The sequence below is a fragment of the Narcine bancroftii genome, chromosome 8, assembly GCF_036971445.1.
Source record: "Narcine bancroftii isolate sNarBan1 chromosome 8, sNarBan1.hap1, whole genome shotgun sequence".
NCBI lineage: Eukaryota > Metazoa > Chordata > Chondrichthyes > Torpediniformes > Narcinidae > Narcine > Narcine bancroftii.
In genome coordinates, this window is record NC_091476.1 from 21,639,475 (window position 1) to 21,651,823 (window position 12,349).

At 38.7% G+C, this 12,349-nt stretch overlaps 1 protein-coding gene across 39 annotated transcripts in view; it reads right to left on the bottom strand.

Annotated features, from left to right (window-relative positions):
- cox11 (cytochrome c oxidase assembly homolog 11 (yeast)) overlaps positions 1-12,349 on the bottom strand; it is a 368,290-nt gene that overhangs the window by 27,024 nt on the left and 328,917 nt on the right. For 25 of the 39 annotated variants that reach the window (XR_011342926.1, XM_069893135.1, XM_069893156.1 and 22 more), the window contains one exon: positions 9,398-9,455. The exons of 3 other annotated variants lie outside the window; for them this stretch is intronic. Coding sequence is in view for 3 of the 36 variants with exons in the window: in XM_069893165.1 (XP_069749266.1) it covers positions 9,398-9,455 (58 nt within the window). In the remaining 33 variants the exon portion in view is untranslated. Of the gene's footprint in view, positions 1-5,834; positions 6,004-6,894; positions 7,051-9,397; positions 9,456-12,349 lie in introns of those variants that run through there. 11 more of the 39 variants (XM_069893145.1, XM_069893148.1, XM_069893136.1 and 8 more) reach the window with 3 other exon arrangements.

A 12,349-nucleotide genomic window follows, 5' to 3' on the forward strand; every position in this document is an offset into this window, starting at 1 on the left:
TGCCTATCACGCAGAACCTTATCATATACCTTGCTGAAATCCATATCTACAACATCTACAGCTCTGCTCTCATCAACTATTTTGGTCACATCTTCAAAATCTCAATCAGATTTGTAAGACATAATTTTCCACTTACAAAATTGTGCTGACTGCCACTAATCTGCCCTTGTCTGTGTATCTTCTCCCTCAGAATACTCTCTCATAACTAACCAACCACATTTGTTAGCCTCACTAGGCCTATGTTTCCAGGGTTTTGCTTGAAAGCTCTCTTGAAATAGAGGCACAATATTTGCCACCCTCCAGTCTTCTGGCACCTCACCTGTACTTAATAAAGTTTCATCTCAGTCGAGGGACCTGCAGTTTCCTCTCTAGTTTCACACAGTACTTTCAGATATATTTGATCTGTCGTAGGAGATTTGTCTATCTTCATATGCCACAGGACTTTCAGGACCTCCTCAACCATAATGCTAACTATATTCAAGACACAACAACTATCTGCCCCAAGTTCCCCAGTCCTCATAGCTTTCTCCACAGTAAAAAAAACATTGAGTACATCTCCTATGGCTCTGGTTATCCGTTTCCCCTTTATGTACTAAAAAGTGCCTGTCCCCTATTTGACCTTAAGATTTCATTTTTTAGTTTGCTCCTCAGTTCTCGAAATTCCTTTGGGTATACACATAATATTAGCTGCTTTAAGCTGCCCCATGCCTCTTCTTGCTCTGGTCAAGAGCCTGAAGTCTCTCGTCATCCAAGCTTCACTGCACTTGCAAGTTTGACCCTTCTCTCCAACAGGAATGTGCATTTTGTCAACACACTTTTAAAAACATTTTCCTAATGTTCCCCTTCCTTCAAATTGTTCCAATTAACTTGGGCTAAGTTCTTGTGTTATATCTTCAAAATCAGCCTTGCACCAATTCCACATTTTAACTCATTGTTCCATCCTGTCTCTCTCTATAATTATCTTTAACATTACAACAATGGTTGCTGATCCCAAATGGTCATCTATGAACACTTCATCCACTTGTCGTTCCCAATTTCCCACGACTAGATCAAGTGTTGCCCTCTTCTAAGAGGGAATCTCTATGCATTTCCAGTGGAACCTTTTTTGAATTTTGGGGTGGCATGGTTAGTGTAGCAGTTAGCGCAACACCTTTACAGCATCAACGATCAGGACCGGGGTCCAAAATCCAGGCTGCTTGTAAGGAGTTAATACGTTCTCCTGTGTCTGCATGGGTTTTCCCTGGGGGCTCTGGTTTCCTCCCACTGTTTGAAAGTACAGGGAATGTAGGTTAATTGGGTGTAAATTGGGTGGTACAGACTTGTAGGCTGAAATGGCCTGTTACCATGCTGTATGACTACATTTTAAAAAAACATTAAATATATTTGACAAATTCCACCCGATCTAAACTTTTCACACTCTGACTTTCCCACTCATATTTGGGGAAAGTTAAAATCCCTCACTATGGCAACCTTATTTGATCTATAGCTGGCAGCAGTCTACTAGCATATCCGCACCTCTAATTTTCATTGATTATTTTGTGGCCTGTAGTACACTCCCAACAAGATGCCTTTCTTGCTCTTCAGCTCCACTATTGCCTCACTAGCTAACCTGTCTGTAATGTCACCTTGATATTCTCCTTAAACAATAATGCAACACCTCCTCCTCTTTTACCTCTCCTCTGTCCCTCTGGAAGCAACTGTACCCCGGAATGTTGAGCTGCTAGCCCTGCTACTCTTTTAGCTAATTTCAGTAATTGCTACCATGTTCCATTTATACAGCAACACCCTAAGTTCATCTGCCTTTTCCTGTAATCTTTTAGCATTAAAATAGGCGCAATTTAAATCAAAGTACTTTCTCACTCCTTGTTTTTATGCTGTCCACTAACGTTTCTCTCATCACCTTCTGACCTCTCACTTTCCTCCATGCCAATCATGTGGTTTACCTGATTCATCCTATTTACGTACATTTGGCCCATATCCCTCTTTACCTTTCCCATCCATGTATTTGCTTTTCATATACCGAGTATACTTGGCATGAAAAAAAGTGCTCAGGTTCTCTCACCTTAAATTTATGTCCTCTAGTTTTAGACTTCCCTATTCTTTTTATCTTATCCATGCCCCTCTCATGGTTTCATATATCTTAATAGAGTCACCTCTTAGCCGCCTACACTTTGGAGAGATATGTCCCAGCCTCTCCCTATAACTCAAGTCTTCCAAGCCCATCAACATCCTCGTGAATCTTTTCTACAACCTTTCCAGCTTAAAAACATCCTTCCTATAATTGAGTACACAATAGTCCAATTAGTACAGTTATAACATGATGTCTCAACTCCTGTATTAAAAACCTCTGGCAATGAAGGTAAACATCTTTGGAAAGTTGAAAAAAAAATCCACAACTCAAAGTTAGCTTTGGTCCTTTTTTGCTCTGGAAGAAGTGTTTTGTGTTGTGAGTAATGCCTCCACTAGCTGGCATGGTAATGTTTCATTTGCAGATGCAGAACAGAATAAGATGAACTAAAACCTAAGTGATTTTCTGGTCAAATTTTCAGTCAGTTGGAGTTTGGAAGTGACTTTAACCATATATAACCATAAAACAATTAGAGCACAGAACCAGGCCAACTTGGGCTTTCTAGTCCATACTGAACATTTTCTCCCACCTAACCCCACTGACCTACACTCAACCCGTAACATTCCATTCTTTTCCTGTCCATATACATATCCAACTTCTCCATAAATGCTAATATCGAGCCTGCCTTCACCACTCGTTCCACACATCCACCTCTCTCTGAATAAGTCCCCTCTCGTGTTTCTTCTAAACTTTTTCCCCCAACTCTCAGCTCATGTCCTCTTGTTTGAATCTCCACCTTAAAGGAAAAAGCCTCTCCACATCAATTCTATCTAAAAATACCTCAATCAAATCCCCTATCAACCTTCTACGCTCCAAAGAATAAAGACCTAATTTATTTAACCTTTCCCTATAACTTAAACTCTGTAACCCCAGCAACATCCTAGTAAATTTTCTCTGCAGTCTCTCCAAATTGTTGATATCTTTCCTCTACTTTGGTGACCAAAACTGTACAGAATAATCCAAATTTTACTTCACTAATGTGAAGCCCCTTGGAAGAATGGAGAAATCCTGCACATAGCCAGAATGTCATGGAAATATTGAACTCTCGTTTGCAATTAGAGATTAATATACAGCAACTTAAAATGACTACATAGGTGAGCAGTTAAAAAAATATTGTCCAAAACAATGTTTCTTCGCTGCATTACTCGCTCCACTCAAAACTACTATGAAACCTTCTGCAGATAATTGATAAGTGATTAATTTATTCTAACAAGTAACAATAAGACAACAGTTTCCACAGGTGGCATTGATCAGACCCTCCTTCCTGGGGTGTGCATATGCAGTGTTCTATGCTTAATTTGAGTCTAAATCTGAGTCAGACAGTACACATACAAATCCAAGTATGAATGTAAAACAATGCCTTGGCCAAAAATTATCAGTCAAAAAACCAGTTTGTTTGGTCACTTTCATTGTTTGGAGGAGTTTATTGCGCATAATTTGACTATCGTGTTTCCTACATTTTAACCAAATGTTGTTTTCAGAAATACTTCATTGTTGTAAGAGACTTTAGAAGGGATGGGAAGTGAAAGATACTGTCAAAAAAAGTTAATCTTTGTTTCTAAGATTGCCAAACCTTTCATAATCTCAGAATTTTTCAAAGTTCTTCACAGTAATTTAGATGGCATTGTAAGACATAGCAATTTATAAAGATTCTACTATCAGTAGCATTGTAAAGGAATTGATGGTACAGTGATCAAGTAATCAGTCCTAAGCTTTATAATAGGTTTAGCATGCATAGATTCAGAGTGAATACGTATGATTGTGATAATTTTCTTTAACCTTCCATAATTGTATTTTACACGTGGTCTTACTGGGAATATTTGTGTGCGAAATGTGAAATTCTTCAGATGCTCTGGCTGTATTGTTGGAGGAACTCGGCTGGTCTTTCATCGTCCTGAATAAGCAAAGATATATTGGCAATGTTTCGGACCTGAGCCCTTCTTCAAGGAATAAGCAGATTTCGGTGTAGATTTTGTGGAGATAATTAAAATTAAAGATGGATTGATTGAAATAGAAAACACTCCAAAATGCTGGAGGAACTCAACTAGTCCTTTCAGCACCTATAGGAGAAAAAGATTGCTGACATTTTGGGCCTGAGCCCTTCCATAAGAAAAAAAATCAGAAAAGGTAGCAAGTCTCAGAATTCAATCAATGGGGGAGGAATCCAGACCAACAAAAGGTGTTAATTGGATATGATAAGGGTCTAGGTAGAATGATCATGTCTGTGCAAAAGGAGACCGGGAATGGAGAGATGAGGGGGAAGAAGGGGGTTGGGGGGTTTTAACAAAAGCCAGAGAATCAATATTAATGCCATCCAGATGGAGGGTACCCAGTCGGAAGATGAGGTGTTGTTCCTCCAATTTACAGGTGAACTCTGTCTGGCGGTGCATGGACAGACATGTCAACAAGAGAAATGAAATGGGTGGCCATTGGGAGATCCACAGTATCATAGCGGAGAGAGCTGAAGTGCTCAACAAAGCGATCTCCCAGTCTGTGTCCAGACTCTCTGATGTAGAGGAGACCACAGCAGGAGCACTGGATGCAGTAGCTAACCCCTGGAGATTCATAAGTGAAATGTTTTCCACTTGGAGGGAATGTTTGAGGACCCAAATGGTGCTAAGGGAGGAGGTGTGGGTGCAAATGGAGCATCTCCTGTGGTCACAGGCGTAGGTCCCAAGGAGATGACTGGTGGGAAGGGAGGAGTGGACAAGGGAGTCACAGAGGGAATGATCCCTGCAGAAGGTGGAGAGGGGAGGAGAGGGGAATGTGCGACTAGTGGTGGGATCACATAGTAGATGGGGAAATGATGAAGGAGGATGTGTTGGATGTAAAGGCTAGGTGAGGACGAGTAATCCTGTCCTTGTTGCGTGTGGATATGGAGGGAGCCAGAGCAGATGTGTTGGTAATGGAAGATATGCGGGTGAGTGTCAAGTTGATGGTGGTCGAGGGAAAGCCATGATTTTTGAAGAAGGAGGACAACTCTGATGATCTGTCATGGAAGTCCTCATCCTGGGTACAGATGCAACAGAGATGGAGGAATTGAGAGAATGGAAAGAAATTCTTATGGGGACAGGGCAGGAAGAGGTGTAGTTGAGGTAGCTGTGGGAGTGGTGGGTTTATAGATGTCTGTTGAGAGTTTGTTTCCTGAGATGGAGACCAAGAGATCGAGGATAGGGAGAGTATTGCTATAGATGGATCAAGTGAATTTGACATTGGGGTGGAAATTGGCAGGAAAGTTGATGAAGTCAATGAGCTCATCATGGGTACATGAGGCAGCAACAAAGTAGACATCGATGCAGCGGAGGAAGAGTTGAGGGGCCTTGCCTGCGTAGACTTGCAGCATTGATTGCTTCATGTAGCCAACTAAAAGGCATGCATAGCTGGGGCCCGTGCAGGTACCCATGGCTACCGCTTTAATCTGGAGAAAGTGCACAAGACTCGTTAAGCTATGGGCAAAGGGGGCTGAAGGTGAGGCCTTTACTGAGGACAGAGTGTTCATTCTCTGAGAGGGGAAGGTCAGAGGGAATGAAGAAGACCAGGCAGTGGTTGGGGGGAGAGTGTTCAATGGGATGAAAAGTGTTGGGGAGGAGGTAACATGGTTCAGGAAAGAGGTACTGGTGCTGCAAGACTTGCACCATCAGGTTCAGGAACAGCTGCTACCCCTCTACCACCAGACTCCTCAACAACAAACGCAATCAGGGAGTAATTTAGGGAGTCTTACTTGTCCACTTTATTGTTCGTATTTGCTCTCGCAGTATTGCACAGTCAGTTTGTTTACATTTATTATCTGTTTACAGTTCTTTTGATGCTTACATGTTCACACTGTGTACAATTCATTTTTTTTGCACAATCAATTAGTGGTATTTCTGCCAAGCCTGCAGGAAAAAGGAATCAGGGCTGTATGTGATGTCATGTATGTACTCTGACAATAAATCTAAAATCTGAAATCAATATGGAAAGTAATCAGTATTTGGACTGAACCGCTTGTATTTGGAAGTTAATTAGAATATTTAAGTCATGAATCCCTGATGGTTGTAAATTTTGTGAAATTGTTTAGCTCCAGAGTTTGACTCATCTTTTGTTCAAATGATTCAGCAACTAGGGCATCAGTTGCATTGGCAGGGATGAAGTGGAGGTGAGAATTTAGATTGAGCTGCAAATCACCAGAGAGAAACCTGTCTAAAAGAGCTTCATTGGAACTGTCCTAATACTGTATACAAATGTAACATTTGTTCATTTTGAAGGAAGTATTAATCACAAAATTTAAGCAGATATTTTTATGCATGCTGCATACTTATTGTTAAGACTTGTGCTGGGTTACTGAAGCTATTTCTAAAACCTTCTTCCCCTGCTCATACTTTAATGCTTCCTGACGATTCACAAATCAATGTGAGAAGACCAATTCTCTCATCTAATTGATGGCTTGTGAGATTACTAGGTCTGTCAATCAAAAGGTCACAAGAAGTAGATAGGAAGCAGGAAATTCTGCTCCTCATGTCTGCTTTGTCACTCAGTAAGATTTTGGCTGATTTATGTCGCTTTCATGCACAACCCCACAATCATTTGATTCCCCTAACATCAAAATATCTCTGCCTTTTTTCCAAGAAAGAATACATCGTAATTCCTAATAATAAAGTTCTTTTGAACAAGTAATATTTGCTGTATGCAGGACTGCACCAGAGGTTTAAGCATATGATCTAGGATGAGGATGACATTTTAAAGTAGTGCTATGTCTTTTGAATGTTAAACAGAGATACTGTACATACAATTCTCTTAACTGCACATTAAGGATCTCCTGGCATAATTTGAAGAAAGGGGACTTCTGATATTCCAGGCAAGATTCATTCCTCAAACAACACAAGTCAGGTAATCTGATTGCCTTTGATTGTAGTTTGTATCACCAGACATGCTACTGGGAAGCCCTTATGGAATGCAAGAGACTTGAATGTGTTAACAGGTATTTTTAGGAAGGAAGTCAATGCTGATAAACAGCGCTAAAGTGAAACATTTTCAAATTATATTCTGCAAACTAAATGAACTGATTCTATAAATTCAATTGATAATAAGTTTATTTTAATTTGCCATATTATACCCAGTACAGTGAGAGGGGTTCTTCTGGGAGCAGTTTAATAGATTATCTCTCACATTCATACAATTTACGGATTTACACGATTTACAATACCTTGCCAAAGGGCTCAGGGCCGAAATATTGGTTATCCGTTGCTTCCTATAGATGCTGTGTGACTTGCTGAGTTTCTCCAGCACTTTTGTACATTGCAATTTACAGAGTAAAGAATTTCAATTAATCCCAAATGTGGACATCGTGATAACAGTTGGAGAGTTTATTCTGGAGCTTAATGCGCTGTGGTCAAAAAACTATTTGAAGCCTGTTGGTATGTGTTTTTTCACTCTTAACCTTTCTGCCTGATGGGCCACTGTTCTTCTGCATCTAATCAGTACATTTGGCCCTACAGATTTCTTTCTCTTTAAGAACTATGGACATATTTTATATCATTTGCAATCTTAATTTTCTAACTCATTAATCAACCAACTAATTAATTAATTAGTTAAGCCTAAGCCTTTAAAATGCATAATAAAAAAAAACATAAGGGCAATATCTTTCGTTAAAATCTAGTAGATACCAAGCGTGTTGGCCTTACGGCTTTTCTTGTTAGATCATCAAAAAATTCAAGTTATTTCATCAGGCATAATCTTCCCTTTATAAATCCATGCTGGTTGTCCATAATTAAACAATAATTTTCAATTTAATTGTAATTTTTAATTTAATTTAGACATACAGCACGGTAACAGGCCCTTTCGGCCCATGAACCTGTGCCACCCAATTACACCCAATTGACCTACACCCTGATACATTTTAAGGATGGAAGGAAACCGGAGCCCTTGGAGGAACTCACACAAGAAAAATATTTTTCAGGATAATAATTAAAACTGTCACTTACAATGTTTAAAAATAATTTGACATGATTGAAATTAGTCTATTACCTTAAGCAGTGGTTCCACATTAGTAGTGCTTTAGCACCAGGTCTATACCTAGAAGTGGGACACTGGTAACCAGGAACCTTGTGATTTCCTCTCGTTTCTTTTGTTAGCAAATACAACCTTTTATTCAAAATGTGTAATTTATCTGATTTAAATGTGGCTTACGTGTTGATATTCTATACAATATTTTAAATTCATCTTAATTACATTGTCTGCATCGCCTTCACCCTTTCTGAAGACAAATGTAAAATATTTTTTTAGAACTATATATTTCACAGATTTGTTTAGGTTTTTGGTCTCTAATAAGCCCAACTCTTTCCTTAATTATCCTCTTGCTTCCTTCATTTTATAAAGCATCTATGAATTTTCCTTAATTTCACGCAACATTCTTTCACATCTCCTTGTTTTCCAAACCTATTGAGGATGTTCAAGTCATTTTTGTTTGCCAATTAATTATTACCTTTTCTTATTACATCTTAGCCTTATCAGCAATTGGAATTCTTGGGTAAATCTATTTAGTGCTTGAGGCTTATTTGGCACTGTTGTTTGCTTGATTATCACATGGGAAAATTTGGCAAGAATGAATGTAAATCCAATATGTTAGCTGCTGAATATGAAGAGGATATCCCGAGAAGCAGGCACGCTGGGTGGTTGTTGGGTGGGGTTAGGGCTAAGGCTGTGGGTAGCACATCAGTCCCTTTAGAATCAGAATCGGAATCAGGATTTATTGTCACAAACTAGTCATGAAATTCGGTGTTTTGCGGTAGCATATCATAGTGCAAACATACAAATTATAACCGTCTTACAATAAAAAATATAACAATGACAAAGCACAAAAAATGAGGCCGTGTCTTTCGTTCATGTGCTACCGAGTGCTCGTCTTTACAATAATCTCAAACTAACCAATATCCATGACAATAAAAATGTAACAATTACCCCTTTTACACAGACGATTCACCTAGCTTTTGGAATGTATTGAAGGCAGATGGGGAGGGGGGTGTCCTGAACTTATCCGGCTTTAATCCACCAAGGAAGGTAGTGTCAGAAGTGGAGTGGGGCTGAGGTACATGTCCTTCCTCTTTTGCTTTTGGAAGCTGGCTTGCTGTGTAAATGGACTTACCGACCCGGCTTTTTTCTGTTCTGAGTGAACAAGCAAGCCGGCTTCCAGAGACAGGTCGTGTATACGGCAAAAATGTAGTTTTTCAGTGTAAAAAGGGCTAATGAGAGAGGCAGAATTGAGAAGAGGATTTAAGCTCCTGTAATACTCACAATTGTAACACAAGCTTGAATTTTATGCATTTGGATTTTCCTCCATGGATTCCATTGTCTGTAATCCAATAAAAAGATTGAAAACAAATTTCATCCAAAGCACTGTGGACTGTTGTGGAGCTAAAATAATCATCTGTAAATTATTGCATGGATGTTGATTGACTTTTACACTTCTGGATAAAAATTATGAAGAGTTCAGCATGCCCTGAGAGCAGCCTCCTTGCAGTTACTGATAGGAATAATTAACATATTTACTGAATTAGCACATCAAGAATCTTTGTATCTCACATCAATTAATGTAAGAAACAGATCTTTCTCCTATTGTCAATAATTTTACAACCTGTCAGTCTCTTTAATCATTTGCATTCACACATTAAATCTACCAACTAAATAAATCTCTATGCTCTTCAGGGAGTTAATTCCAGCGTCTCCTTTACACAAAATATTTAAAAAATTTATTATACAACGTTGGAGTTGCTGATAAGGATAACATTTAATATCCTTTGCTAATTGCGCTTGAGATGGTTTTTATTTAATTACCTCAATCTAAACAAACAGGTCTTATCACAGTTTAGAACAAGTATTATTTCACCTTTGACCTCCTTCATAATTGCATGAAGTGTAACTGAAATATAGTCACTACTGCAAAATTGTCTTTTTACTGATTCCATCTGTCCAGGTTTGTTTCCCGAAACCAAATTCAGAATTTTCCCTCCCCTCAAGACTTCTATACTTCCATGCCTTCCCCTGTTGACCTTGCATACATTGGATAAAAAAATGTTTCTTCTGAATTTAATTTTGGAATGTTCTGCATCTTTTACACTTATTATTAACCAGTTAATATCAAAGGTGTTCAAATTCTGCACTATTACTGCCCTATTGGTTGGAAATTTCAGCAAATTGTAACTTGAACTTCCATGAACTAGTTGGAGGATGATGCTACATTTCCAAAAGTGTGATTGTTCTTTTTTGTTCTACATCCTCTATTGCTTCTGTCTCATGTATCAACCCTCCTCATACCTGTGATGTTTCCTTTCATCGATATCATGCACTCTTTTTTCATTTTCTCTTTCTATCTCATCTAAAAGCTATATGAACATCAAACCAACATATCTCTGAAGTCACATTTTAATAACAGCTAAAATGCCATTTTTCTTCCTGTCTGCTAGTACCTTCAACTCACTTGCCTTACTCAATATATTACTTGAATTTAAATATATATCTGTAAATACTGCCAGACATTTTTTTTGTCCATTTTCAACCTCATAATGAGGCTGTCAATAGAATGCTACTGGAATTGTGGTAGTGGAATCTGAGGCACTGAGTGAAAGGTCTGGTTCTTTGAGAATGACTTGTGTCATTTGGTGGGACAGCCCTTGTAAAAGATGGACACAATCTGCAGATGTAATTTTCAAGATTAATTAATCTGGGTATACATTTATTATGATCAAGGATTAATCCATGCAGTTTTATTATTGTTGCATTTTGCTTTGGCAACTATATATAACTGATTGGGTGGCTAGGTCATTCCAGAGGGCAATTAAGAATCAAACACATCTCAGTGACAGTGGAGAAAAGTTCATGCAGACCAGATAAGAAAAGTTATTTGGTAACTCTTAAAATGGAGTGAATTAATATGGTTGATATTAAAAGCACACATTAATTATCCTCTGAAATATTTCTTATCAAAACCAGCTTACATACTCAATTTTAAACAGTGATTGCAAAAAATCTCTCTTTAGTTTTAGCCTCTTAAACATCATGGTCTAAACCAGCCATTTTCGGCCCTTTTTTTGGCTTTTCCCGCCTTAGGATTCTGCTAAATTTTATTGACGCACTTCTCTGTGAAGTTGGTTTCTTCCATATTTCTACCGACTACATAAAACATACTTTTTTATTTCAGTCGCCCTTAAATAATCTGTGCCTTCTGGGAGTGGGGGAAGGCATATGGGTCTCTGATGAGAATGGTTGGTCTAAACCGTCTGATCAACAGATGTAAAGTAGAATGAAATTTGATTTATGTATTTCCCACTAGTATTGTTTTTGAATAATTACTCGAATTAATTTGGGATGCTACCCACACATTATTTGCAGTGTGTATTTTCTTCTCCATTAGTACCTTGTATCCCTGAAAGAAGATGGCTCCATTTTCAGGAATACTGCTATCAACTTACATTACGTGGCAGCCTGTAACAAGTTATGAAAGGCATTCTGGGTGGATCACAGCCAAGTCCAGGCATATGCTATCTTCACTAGGCATGTATAATTGTGCCCTTGAGTTAATGCCACTGGCAGTTTTCAGATTTCAACAAGTAATCCTCCATATGGCAAGTTCTTATTATTTGAAAGTACCAGACGGGAAATATCACCTAAGTCAAATGGCAGCTGCAATAATAGCAGAGCATATCATGGATTTGTTCAATGTGCTAAGTGTGAACAGAGTTCAGGTAACCATTACATCAATGATCCTGGGAGACACATAACTATTTACAACCAGAAAAATCAGTGAAAGAGTTTATACTTCAACAGATGTGGGTTTTGATGGTGTTCAACTGCTGAACACCATTTACAGTTCTGTGATGGGATCTCTGGAGTCCTGCCTTCCTGCTTGGGTAACTCGAACCATTTCTGATTATTTATGGAAATGCTCAGAGGCATCAAACCTAAAAAGTACTGATAAAGTTAGGATTGGAATAGAAATCGCAGGTGAAAAGGCAATTCTAAAATGATGTGATGAATTCAAGTAGGGAAGGAAATTTAAGGGTAATAACAGAGAAAACCAGAGCAGGGGAAACAGGAAAACCAGGGGGCAAAGAATCAAAAGCATTTGCCTGTTCCTGAGCTAATGCAGAAGAGCAAATTCTGAGAGTCCAGTAAATATGCTGCGTGACCTGTTGAGTTTCTCCATACTTTTTCCAGTGTGTTTGGGAAGAAATTTAGTTCAGGCCAAAG